The sequence below is a fragment of the Python bivittatus genome, unplaced genomic scaffold, assembly GCF_059951505.1.
Source record: "Python bivittatus isolate LINGU-HERP-01145 unplaced genomic scaffold, Pbiv_v1 ctg000480_np1212, whole genome shotgun sequence".
NCBI lineage: Eukaryota > Metazoa > Chordata > Lepidosauria > Squamata > Pythonidae > Python > Python bivittatus.
This window is the reverse complement of record NW_028277075.1, coordinates 88292314-88306056: the sequence shown is the minus strand read 5'-3', so window position 1 is coordinate 88306056 and position 13743 is coordinate 88292314. Positions and strand designations below refer to the sequence as shown.

At 37.5% G+C, this 13743-nt stretch overlaps 1 protein-coding gene across 5 annotated transcripts in view; it reads left to right on the top strand.

Moving 5' to 3' along the window:
- The window catches only part of NCKAP5 (NCK associated protein 5), a 680918-nt gene that overhangs the window by 574315 nt on the left and 92860 nt on the right, over positions 1 to 13743 (top strand). For 4 of the 5 annotated variants that reach the window (XM_088146486.1, XM_088146485.1, XM_088146488.1 and 1 more), the window contains 3 exons: positions 221 to 3903; positions 5799 to 5976; positions 9512 to 9590. In XM_088146486.1, the coding sequence (XP_088002612.1) occupies positions 221 to 3903; positions 5799 to 5976; positions 9512 to 9590 (3940 nt within the window). The remainder of the gene's footprint in view (positions 1 to 220; positions 3904 to 5798; positions 5977 to 9511; positions 9591 to 13743) is intronic. The other variant, XR_015797191.1, reaches the window with a different exon arrangement.

Here is a 13743-nt window from a genome sequence, read left to right as displayed (position 1 = left end):
AGACAGATTTGTCTCATCGGCATTTATTAGCTGAAGTTCAGTGAGCACTCATAGTTTGGTCTGGGGCTTGTTTCTTTTCTTTGTCACTTTAGCTACTTATTATTGTCTATCACTTGTTACATTGGGGGACTTGGGGGAGAAATCTTTATTCCTGAAGATTGTTAATTGTGTAGTAACAACTAAATGTATCTCTCTCTTTTTTTTTTTCATTTCAAATCAGTCAGTAAGCTGGGATAAAAGGATAAGTATAGGCTCTTCACTCCCCAGCAACCATTCCAGCCCTGCTGATGAACTACCTCCAACTCATATCAAGGAAAACCACATTTTGGATGGGCTAAAGAAGCTACAAAAGCAAAAAATATTATTAGAACCTCCTTCTCTTATATCCAAATGGGGATACAAAGATTGCATGGATTCTAACGAAGGAATCTATTCTCCAGGAATTAAGTACAGCGGTCATAAAGAACAGGCCACTGGCATGCCTGAAATGGAGGCTGCTTGCACAGATCACCCCCAAATCTTTGTCTATGATTCTGATTCCCATGAGGATGTAGATGATGACTCTTCATCTTTAGCATTGCTATATGAAGTACCAAGGAAAGACTGTCAGCACTACTGTAATAAATTAACTCACAGTGTTTCTGACAGCTTATTTGGCTGGGAACCTGATAGAAGGCATTTATCAGAAATAAGTTCTTATTTTAATTCAAAGGAAAGGCCTGAAAAACTGACTAGTTTTGTCAATGAATTTCAGTTGGGTGCAAAATCGTGCACTAATATGAAGCTGCCTGTGCTGCAGATAGATAAAAGTCTTTCCAGTGTAAGCTGGAGAGACCTTAATTTACACCTTTCAGATACTGATGACAATGAAATCCTTGATGAATTACATATAGAAAGCAGCGATGAGAAAAGCCCATCATATTTGTCATTAGCACCCTTTGCAGAAAAGAACACAGAGAACTCTGATACGCATGTGGAGAAAGAAAACACTCGACTGGCATCTTCTGAAAAACAACCCAGTCAAATGCTCACTCGCCCAGACATTAGGACAAAGGCATGTAATTTTATTAAGAAACAAAAAATTATAAAGAAGACTTCTTCAGAAGAATGTATTACTGTAATATTTGATGCCGAAGATGGCAAACCTATTGAATTCAATTCACATCAGGCTGGAATTGTTACTGTAACTAGAAATGAAATTTCAATCAACCAGCCGTATTCTGGGTACAATGCAGAAAACACTGCATGTTTATCTCAGGGAGTATCTAATTTGCAGAAAGCAATAGATACTAAAAGCTGCCATGTTATGCAAATACCTGTTAATAAAGCAGAGAGAAAAACTGCCCCAAATGATTTCAAGGATGACTTTGCAAAGGTCCAGACTCCCTACGGCAGAGGATGCCCCATACACTTTGGAAAGCCACTGTTTCAAAACACCTCTCAGCAAAAGCTAGCAAAGCCAGTTTGCAGCATTTCTTCTAATCTGAGCTCCCCTTCTTGTATCCAGGGGGGTAATAATCAAAAATACAAATTAACTAAAATATCCAGCAGAGACAAGTTTTTACCACAGAAAACAAAAGTGGGCATGGCTGAAAACTTTCCTTTAGTCTCTTCGCATTGTTTTAAGACCTTGGATAAAAGTCCCTTGTCACCTGTAAAATGGCCAAGACACAAAAAGATGCAAAATACAAATCAGAATTCAAAGGTAGGCTTGAATAACTGCAAAGTATTGGGCCATCCAGCAGCCAAGAATCTGCTCTCAGAATCAACTGCCCTGCCTCAGCATCTCATAGAGCCCATCAGTAGTGAAGAGAAATCAACTAGAGATGTCCATTGTGATATACCACCGATGGAGGCCAGCTCTCCATCACCCCCCCTTCCTCCTGGCAGATCAGCTTCGCTGTTGATTAGACCAAATTATGAACATTCACCCCCTGCCCGTGATAAACCAGGTTTTCTCAGTGAGACAGTAAAAGATGATGTTCAGTTGACACCACTGAAAGGAAATTCAGTGCCTGTTTGTCATAACATCACTGTCTGCGAAATGCAAACTGATAAATTGCCTGCAACACCTCGAGCTGAATTAAACCATTTTCAGGACAAGGGAGAAGGCAAATGTATATCAGAAAAGCCCCCGGCCGCAAGCCAAGTCATTTCCAAGATGTTTACAAAGAAAGTTTGTCCCCCAAACTCAAACCCACCCGTGTTTTGCAGTAACAGAGAATTTTATAATTCCAGAGCCATCCCCACAGCTTTCACATCACAAGATACAAACCCATTGTCTCAGGAGACTGGTATACTTCAGAAACCAAAGTTTCCAGAGAGTTTCTCCACTTCACCAGAACATCACATAAGCACAGTTGGGGAGCAGACTGTTCTGCCTCAAATTAGTCCTTCTCCAGTCTTATTGTTATCTCAGGGCAGGGATGATGGAAACCTGTCTGACAAGGACCTGAAGCCTCATCTGTCTGCGGGACTGAAATTACTCATAACATCTCCCCGCTTTGTCCGAAAGAGTTCCACCGTGCCAGGGAAACAGGAAAAAGACTGTATGAACGCAGCCTCTAAATGCAGTGTGAATTCAAATAAACAGAGGCAGGGTGAATCTTCATCTCAAACCACCATAGACTTAGCTGACACTGAAGAAAGGAGTCCAGAGCCCCAAATAAAGGAAAGTTTCTCAAAGAAGCTCAGAATGGATCCAGCCTTCCCCACTTCCCCTGAAACTTGCAATTTGATAGAGAAAGACAGGCTCGAAAACAAATCTGTTAAAAGATCAGTTTCTTCTAGTAATAAAGCATACCTGAAGCCAGCTCTTGGTATGACTGGAGCAAAGGCCCGTAGTCAAAGCTTCAGTATTTATACTGAAGAAATATTGCCAGCACCTTCCCTAGAACGGTTTGGAAAAGTTAGAACACAGATTATAACAAATACATCAGAAAGAGGGAATTCTTTAACCAGACAAAACTCAACAGGGGAGGGATTACAAATTAAGATTGTTTCGGAATCAGCTGGGACAACAGAGGGAGTTCCTGCAGTTTCTTGTAGTAGGCAAGGCATTTGTGCAAAAGTGAGTAGTTCCAGTAGTCAGATGAGTAGCCCAAGCAAACTGCCATTCCGTATGTCTCCAAAAGGAGATTTATTTGCCAGTATTTCAAAAAAGGGGATCCACAAATCAGCATCACAGAGCGAAGTTCCAAGTACATCTGGCCAAGATGAAAAAAGCAGTGACATTTCCAGACATCAATCAACAATTGAAAAAAGTGTTACCCAAGCAGAAATCAACCAAGCAACCAGTATTTCTTCAGAGCAAATTTTCCCACTTCAGAAAAATCTGGACAGGATGGAGTGTCATCGTAAAGCTGAAGGAAGCAAGACAGTATTGCAAGAAGCGTGTCTAAATGGTCCCGAAGCCTCCGCGAAGGTTTCAGTTTCAACTACTTCACATCCTACAATAGAAGAAAAAGTCATGTTGTGCATACAAGAGAACATGCAGAAAGGACAAGGGCAAAATCGATCTGCCACTGAGATGAAACAAAAAAACGGGGGACCTTCTATTGCCAGCTGGTTTGGTTTCCGTAAAAGTAAGCTCCCAGCCTTGAATAACAGAAAAACAGATACCTCAAAAGTAAAAGTAGAAAAGAAAGATGTGAAAGTTTCAGCTTTTGGAAGTAAGCAAACCAAGTCTGAAAGAAGGAAAGACAAAAAGAAAAGTGAACAGCACTGTGAAGCAGAAAATGAGCTGAACAAGAAAACTTGTGCGGTTTCAGATGGTGCTCCAAAAGGAAAAAAAATGGCAAAAGCCATACATAGTAACCTAAGCCAAACAAGATTCGAGCAGAAGAGCAGCCCTACTACCATGTACTCAGGAAAAGACAACTTTATGAAAGAGCTTTTACACAGGTAAGAATTTCAGCATATGTACCTTTAGAACATTCCCTTTTACATCACAGACAACGACATTATCAAGCATACTTTGCAGATCAACAGTGTGGCTGTCTTGATTTTTTCATTGTTTTCTCTCCCAGCAGCATTCTTTCTCACCTTTTTTAATGTGAAACCCCACCAGCTACTTTATAAACTGCAGATACTCACTCAACAACGCATGTGTAGTAGGAAAAAGAACTTTGCAGTGTTATCTTCCCCCCCATTTCAGAGGGGGAAGAGAAAAGACGTGTGTGCTGGCTGGAGGGAAGTAAGGGAAATAGGATGAGGCAAAAGTAACTTCTGCCACCAGCCAACTCCAAGATCTGTTGGCAAGGGTGCCTGTCTGGAAAACAGAGAAAGATGCCAGCAGAAAAGCACAAAAGGGGGCAGAGAAGAGACAGGATAAAGAGAAGCCAGGTTACACCAGCTTGATAAAGTAACTTGCCAGCATATATTAGTACTTCTGGACTAAGAATAATCCTAATTTTAAAGCATTGGATCTATTGGAAACTCAAAAACAAATAAATGAACACACACACACCACCTGTTGTCCTATTTCCCTTGGGCCAAGAGGGTTTAGATTTAGCACATAGACAACCAGCCTCATGGCAGCTCAGCCATTTTTGGACCTTTTGACTATCTAGCATTGGACTAATACATAAAGATCAGTTCTTGTGCTGTTTCTTTAGAAGTCAGTGATAGATTGCAAATCCTTTAAAGCCTTTTGTGGTGAACCACAAGGCTATTTCATTCCATAGAAATCTCCCTCGGCTCCCTCTTTGGTTGTTTTTTTATATGGTCTGGAGCTTACCTTTTTTTTTAAATTTCAGCAGGACAGTAGTTCACCTGATTTGTCTCTTGTCCCTTGTTTGGAAGGGGAGAGTTGATTTTATCTGCTGTGTTGATTGTTATTCAACTTTTAATTGTTGCTTGACAATTGTAATATGCTTTTTGTGATTTATCTGAGCTAAGACAGTAGGAAATGCATATTCTTAAATCACCAGGGACAGGGAGGGACAGCCACATTCTGATAATTCTGCTTGCTGGCTTTGAACATGATCAGACAGCGCAATCTCAGAAAGGGCAGCCTGTGCTGAGCTGCAGTAATTCAGGCCACTGACGGGATCACCACGTTGCTCCATCTTTCAAATGGAAAATAGGAATCTCCCGTAAAAATACTGGCATGTCTGGGAGAGGATTCATAGCTAGCACTTGCTTCGTTTTTTAGGGAGACAGCTGTTTATAATGCAAATGTGCGTTCACACATGCAAGCACCACCCCCACTACCTGCCAAATAGAGTGACATATTCCCGTAAAAACAGCTCCACACGGCTGCTCTGATCATTTCTATCTGCTTTTTGTTAGCCAGGTCAGTGGTCTTTGAAATTAAAGAATAGTCAGCCTTATTAAAACTAATACAGGTTTTAAGCATAGCATTTTTTATTTAATGCATCCATCACAGATAGATTTCTTTTAAAAATGCAGCATCTGCCTTTGTATTCTCTGTAATGCCCCCTATAATTGGCTGGAGATGGTTGTTCGTATGCAAATAAGATAACTCACAAAAGTAATTACTTTCACAGCTTCCCTGATTTTAGGTCAGAAAGACACCCATAAATAATTGTACAGTAATTTCCAATTTGGCTCATAGTCCTATAAAATTTAAAACAAATAAGTATACCTGAAAGACGAATCTAATGTTGTCCCTGAAATTGCAAGTGACAGATTTGATCAAGGCTACTTAGAAACATTTATCACTCAAAGGTCCGCAGGGAGAAAGATACAGGGCGGTTTCACTAAAGAAACAGGGAAGGTAGAATGATTGAAGAAGGGCAATGTAATTTATCAGAGGAATCACTTTCTACCTGCAGAGTTGATAAGAAAGCAGCCCAGCAGACAGAAAGTGGATCAAAAAATGTTTCCTACAGGAGCGTGTCGAAGAGCATATCCCAGGGTTCTTCTCTTCCCAGCAACTCTATCAATACTCAGAGAAACCAGAAGAAAAACAGCAAAACAAAGATTGATATAGAAATACCAAATGAGTCCTTGGTAAGCAATCAGAGACAATTCCCTTAAGAATTTCCTGTAGCCCTTACTGTTATTGTATTAGTACAAGGTGCATGCCCGTGTATGGTAAAAGTACGCAGTTCAGAACTGGGGAGTGATGGATTAATGTCAGCATCCAGTGATCTGATTAGGGAATCCGATTATACTATTTCTATGGCTAACAAATGGTGCAAAATGATTCAGCCTGTTTTAGAATGTGCACAGGCTACCTGTGCTTTGAAGCAAGACACTGGCAATTACACGGAATCCTTCGTTTCATCTCTTAAGAGTAATCGAAACAGATTGAGATAAAAATAATAACAGCAGTGGCTTCCAGTTGTGTATCATTTTTAGCTGAAATCAAATTCCATTGTGTGGTTCATATTGAGCAGATATCCCAATCTGCTGCAATATTTATTGTTTTAAATATGCACTCTAAGCCTATCTATGTATATTGGTTTTGCTCGTTAAACATTTGGAGATAATTTGGTAAATTAAAAACAGTACAAGCTTGGATTTTGCCTTTTGGGAAACATATGTGATGGTTATCTGAATTTCTGGAATGAGAAATGGTTCCCTAATTATTTTACTCTCGCAAGTTACAGCTATTTTAGGAATGCGAGTGCTTGAGTCAGTGTTCTTTTCCAGCTGAACTAAATGGGTTGTGCCTTGGATCAGCATGTATGTTTTTGAATGAGGTAATGACAACCCCGATATGGATGCTGGTACTTAGGAGATAGCATTAACTAATTTTTTCCCAGGGATTCCCCACCCCCACCCCCGATCTCTCAGAGGCTACATTCTTTATAAGAATATAACGTGAGGTCCCTTTCCAAGAAATATGTGTTTGTTTTTTATTATTAGATTTATATTCTAGCTTTCTGTTTATATAAGCACTCAAGATGGCTGGGAAAAACTTGCCCATCCATTTTTTAAAGTTCTGAATTACTTAGGATTGACTATCTAAGGGACAGTTTGCTTTCTAAGAACCTATGTCATGAATGAAGTATACAGAAAAGCCCTCTGGTGGATACCATCTGCTCACAGCAGGCTGTTTCATCAAGCACAAGTGAAAGGTCTTTCTCCTGTATTGCTCCCAAAGACGCTCAGCTTGGTCTCCCTTATTCTCCAAGCTTTTTTCTGTTGTCTGTATGAAACGGGGGGGGATCCTACCCTTGACAAAGTTTGAAATATGAACCCATTTCTCAGATATATAGTGCAAAGGTAAAACATAATGTAGAAGTCCCACCTGATGCTTAAGGTTAGAACTATCCACTTCAGAATAATGTATGCATATTTTAATCTACTTTCATGTAAATAAAGCCTTTCCTGGAAGATGTGCAAGGTCATTCCTTAAGAACATTTCCAAGACTTATGTATATGTATGTGCATGTGTTACAAAACCTTTTTTCTCCTTCACTCTGCCTTTTTTTTAAGCCTGTAGCTTCTGTAGTATCATCTTTTCTTTGAAAATGTAGATGTCCCCTGCATTATAAAACCACAAATTATAAGCATATCTAAGTCTGCCCTTGCAATGTCAGTGAAAGGAATAGAAAGAATGGAAGTCTGGAAATGTGCAATATGCAGGAAATTCAATCCAGCTGATCTAGAACTTTGATAACAAAGCAGAGCCCCTTATCACAGCCACTCAATTTAACTATGCCCCATTTAACATGGTGCTGACAGCTTAGGGTATATCTTCACTGTACAGAAAGGAATGGGGGGGGGGGGTTTTAAAAAAAAAGCAAGCCAATTTTACCATTTCCTTTAAAACTTTCTTATTATTGTTTAATGGCACAGTAATTTAAAAACATTTTGTCTCCTTTAGTGGGGTCTTTGCGATTGTAGCAATAATAGCCATTTAGGTCTTTAGTTATATCTTCAAGAAACACACTTCATTTTATTGGGCAAGAATAAAGATGGTTCTGAATATATACAGTGAAGAAGTGCTGTTTTTTTTCTTTCTTTCTTTCCTATAAAGACAAATTAGGCTGAAAAGGCTTTATTTATTCCCTTTTCCAAACAGTACTTTACTAAGTTAAAAATCAAAATACTGTTAGAACATACTGTTTGAAGACTGGATTACATATGCTACTGCTTTGTGCAATTTTAAAATACTGATTTTTTTAAAAAATAAAAATCAATCAATAAAGCAACTAGCATTAGCTTGTTAAACTATTTGGAATAAAGGAAAATGACTACTTAACTTTAATGTGCCTTGCAGTGGGTTTTCAAACTCTGTATTTTTGATATACTGTAGCATTAATTCTTTTTCAATGGGTTAATTAAAGGCTTAGGATCTTGTTAAATGGATGAATATAGACTATACAAGACAGAATGGTGTTATGTGGCAATTGTGGAAATTTGTGTGTAAGAGTGTACACATGCAGTTACATATTCCTTTAACAACAATTAAGCCCATTGTTTGCCATTAATACAGATATTCTACTATCCTATCTTTATTATGGGTGTCCTACTACCCTGTCTCACAACTGGATAAGACAGCATCATGGGACACCTGTGTATGTTTGTGCACAGGAAAGGGTCAGAAGTAATGAAGATGTTCTGCCCTAACACAGAGTTGACCCATCCCACTGATGCTTGTGAGTTGTGGGTGCATTAGACTGTAGTATTCATTAGTTGGTCCCAAGCAGTTGCCATGGCTACAAAGAGAATTATATTTTTCATGTACACTTAAGGCACTGTTTAACTAAGTGTCATATAAGGTGGGCAAGTAAATAGTCCAACTTTGTATGACTCAAAGACAGTGAAACACAACTACAATGGAAATCATTTATTCTATTTCATTATCGTTCTTCCACAAATGGTCCACCTGGAGCTAAACCAGACATTCTATCCCAGTAGTTCTGGGACTTATCCCCAAATTGATTAACCTAAAATGGAGCTTAATGTATACATGGGGGAGTGGGATATGGGGACTGCATAAACCACTGTTTATATTTAGTTCTACCCCAGCTGATAACAATAATGTATTGCACTCTGAGAAAGGTTTTTAATATGTCAGAAGTTACAGGCATAAGAGCTAAGTAATATCAGCACTGAACGAAGGAACGTCTTCTCACACTTTTCATGAACATCTCCTGCTATTAGTATAAATGAATATCATGACACATGATATTTCCAGAGAGAGCAATATATGTGTTCATGAGATTTACAGTAAGTCAATTTCTTTGCTTTTGTAAAAATGAATTATAGATGTTTTTCCTTCAAGAATTATATGTCTTCAAAATTTGTTTCTGATAGCTGTATCATATTGCTTTTATTCAAGCATTTAGAACCAATTTAGAAGTCATTCGTCACAGGATGAAGTGACTCTAAATTCTTACTGTGTATAATTTGGAAGTTATATTAAGGTTTTTTCACTAAGGTGATAACACAAGAACAAAAATAAAGTGTGTGTGTGTGTGTGTGTGTGTGTGTGTGCGTGTGTTCTGAAATCATTTGGCTTTTGTTTTGTGTTCTTCCAAAGAGATATTTGAAAGAGATTTTTATTGTTTTCTTTTTTAATGCAATACAGGTCAAGGAAGTAAGGGAAAACTTTCAAGAGGATGCAGAAGATACACTCGCAGATTCAACAAATCAAAGCCATTTAATAGGTAAACTAATAAATTGAACTGTGTATTTTCATTTTACCATAGAAAATGTAACTCACTGAATCATAATAAACTAAGGACAAATTAGACAGGAATTTCTTAACACTTCTTTTCAAATAGTAGCCGTTGGTAAAGCAACTTTATATCCAGAGTACATTATTGGAGATAGACATCCATAAGGGGAGTGAAGGGGCAAGTGATGAAATGTGCATCACAGCATAAACCATGGGACTTACGTACTTCCATCCAAAGGCATTTTTCATCATTTTGGCCTCATGGTAGATCTGTAGTTCTGGGGAAGGGGATTAGTACATTACTCCAATAGTTTTCTCTAGCTGCTGATTTCCTCACATAAAGCTTTTGTTTAATGGATAATTCTTTGAGATTTTCATTTTGCTAGTTTAAACGTTAGCCTTCAAAAAATGTTTTGTCATCATATCATTTTTTAAGTATGCATGATCAAAACATGATACTTAGCTTCCTGGAAAGTCCTGTGTGGCATACTAAATGTACCAAGAATATAAATATGTGGCATCCTTTTTTACGCATCAGACCTGGTTTTCAGTAAAGTGTGTGTGTGTGGGAGGGAACACAATAACCAAAAAAAAATAAAAAACGGGGATCTGAAGTATGAAGTATGTGTGTGTCACAGAATTTCTATTTATGCAACAAACTTTCCTTTCATCTCTTTCACTCTCTTCCTATATTTCAGACCCACCAATCTGTGTCCCAAGCCCCCTAAGCAAACAAAGAAACATGCAGGCAACTACAGGACCATTTTATCATTGTGTTCATTCTGGTCGGTTTAAATACAACTTGTTATTACCAAGTAAAAGCTCAATCACAGTTTCTCTACCCCAAATCTTCAAAGCCTACTTTCATGGAATAAAAACATGTCACCTTCTCCTCTTCCTCCTCTCTTGTGCACTATATGCTGCAGTATGTAAATTAGACAAAACATGGCTGTTGTTTAGTTTTCAGAATTACCTCTAAAGCACTGTCTTTAGGTTTTTGCTTTTTTTTTAATGTCATATTTGTTTTTAGTAAGACATTTCTTACCTAGGTGCAGATAGTTTTCTAATTTATGCAAAGACCTAAGTTATGAACAGCAGTGCTATTTTCGCTTCTACCCTACACTCTGCTTTTGTTTCTGTGCTGTGTTACAAATATAGCACCAAAACAAGGGCTATTGAACTTACCCAGGTAGTACAGGTAATCCTCGTTTAGCGACTGCCTCTGTTTGCAGTTACAACAGAGATGAAAAAGTAACTTTATGACCAATCTTCGCTTTTATGACCATCGCAGGTCTGTAAAGCAAAGGAAAGCTGAAGTAAGATCATAAACACAGTCGCAGTTTCACTTAGTGCTAAACAAGGACTACCTGTATGTCATTGGACATCTAAAATGAATACACAGTTGAGGAAAAGTTCATAGCACTCCACTTTTCATATTGATTTTGTTGCCAAATCAAAAAATATTGTAAAAAATGCATTGATTGTGCTATATATCAATTTGTAGAAGCCTTTATAGGACATCTTGTTTTTAGTCTGATGTCAGAGAATAAAACATGATGCCCTAAGTAGCCAAGCTTTCATAAATCCATTACATTTGGTCCCTCTTCTGATAGGACACTTTGGCTTTTGGAAAGTTTGTTGTAAAATGATTTAATTCTATATTATAAATTACAAATACAGTAGAGTTAGTCTTTAATATTCTCTAATGAGAAGAATGGAAGAAGGGTATGTGGAAGGTCTGGTACCTCATATCCATGTTGGCAATTCTGCAGCTGATCTGAATGGATTTCTCTTTCCTAGAAAAATCTCTCGAGGTTTAAAAAGGTGATTCTGCCTTGGATGAGAAAGACTTGTCCAATATTTTATAAGGCTCTAATAGGGACTCAGCTGGAAACAGAATCAAAGATTTAAAAATCTATCACACACCAGTTATTCTACACACTCATGCAAAATGTACTTCTGTGTCATAACCCAGTTTGAAAGATGATTGTCAAATTATCAGGAACTGGTAACTAGGTAATTGGAAGCTGTGCACCGCCTGCCTACAATCTTTTCTCTGGAAGAAGGAGTTACAGTAGTTACTTAGTCAAATATTTAAATCCACCAGCCTAAATTCATCACAGTCTCTTTGGGAATAATGTTACTGTCAAAACATAGAGCAGTAATCTCCTTATCTTAGTTCTAAGATTCTCTGCAACTTTAATAAACAGGTATTATATGGATATCTGTATCTGCGCAATGAGAAATGTTCTGCGTTTCTGTAAGTTACGCTACTCTCACTGTGAATTAGAGTTTCCAACTCCTTGTATTGTGGTCAACATAATAGATCACCTTTACCATTCTGACTATAGATACAAAACTGACTTCAACCCAGAAACTATTCTAAAATTATCAATGTGATTTTTTTCAATTTTCAGATGTATGTATACACAGCAAATGGTGTCACACAGCAAACTAGCACACTTCACTCACAATCGCTGAGATTTTTTTTAACTTTGTTTTCTTCTGGGTATAAATATATTATATATAAAATAAATGATATCAGTAATATATACTGTTTTGTTTTCCCTTGTTGAAGATAAGTAGATTCTATTATATATCGCAATACGTACTGGCGTATTCATGCAGTAGCAGTATTTAGAAAAAAGGCGAACAGAGTCTAAGACGTGTTGTCCTTTTACAACAGGCAGCAAATACATTAACATACTACTCTTTGTATGTTCTGAGCACTGGCTTAAATTTAAGCTTCTCAAGTATATAACACGAGTTTTTGTTTGTGATTCACCATCTCTCGCTATAGCCATGTAATCATGTTTGCCACCACCTTTGCTCTCGAGGGGGTTGAATATTCCATCTGATATGTTTTCATGTGCTGTGTTTCCAATTTCTTCCCAATCACAAAAGCTGCTTTGAAATGCTAATTTAAAGATTATTATGATATATTATTGTACTTTCACATTTTAATGAGCCATTATTTTGCCTTCACTTTTTACACTGAAAAAAAAGTTTTAGCGAAACAAAATGGAGTGTCTGCATAGTTTAGGAGTGGAAAATATTGATGTGAGAAAGAGGCACTCCTTTATTAAACGTTTAAATTGGTATATGTGGTTGACAAATTAGCAAAGATGCAATTTGTGGCCTTATAATATTTTATCACAATTAAATACTCTTGCTTCAATTAAAAGCCATGCATATGTATAGTATTGGTTTCCAGGCAATTTTTTATTCTGTTCAAATGTGTTTAGTGAGCCTGTAGGGTTGAAATATTTTAATGGATTCTAGAATTAGCCTTTCTTTGAAAGCCCCTGAGAATGCAGTGTAATATGTTTAATAAGAATCTAAACTCTTGTTCTAGACATTGGACTTCACAAGGTATTTTCTACAACAGGGAGAACTTTGAGTCAGCCACAGACATTCTGTACCACTTCTAAAAATGTTTATCTAGAAACTGCAAGAATCCATAATCAGTTTCTTAATTCCCCTTGTCTCTTTTCTTGCTAACTCATGACTCGTACTTTATTCAGAGTATAATTTGGCTATTTGGTCTACATTCACTACATTCAGATTGTTTATACATTTGGTGAGATCTGATTGATTGATTGATTGATTGATTTTGCAAAGATACTATACTAATTGTTCTTAGTATAATTGGCTTACCATCCAGTAGTGCCCATCCAGCAGTGGTATGGCATTGACTAGCAAAATGAATTATCCTCACCCACTCCACACACAGACCCAAATCAGTTCTGGTGGTGATCCTCTGGAGCAGGTTTTAGGGGACATGATGATTTTTACGAGTAGAAGGGGGACAAGTATTGTGAGACTATAAGTCTACTTACATAATATTGGATGTAATCTATTATCCTTTCACTTAGTTGCAGAAGGAAGGCCATGACAGGATCACTATCATTGCCTCTTAAGTGTACTTGCTTCGTACATTTCTGTAGTATACATATTTGTGCACAGCAACTGTAAAAAAAAAAAAAGAATTTAAAGGATCATTGTATAAATTTCGTCAGTGGAAGAAACAAGAATCAGGGTGTGATCTGGATGATATAGAATTTTTGTTTCGTCTAGGAGGCTCTACTAGAGTATATTACTCAGAAATACAACATTCATTGATTTTAGAGGAATGTGTGTTC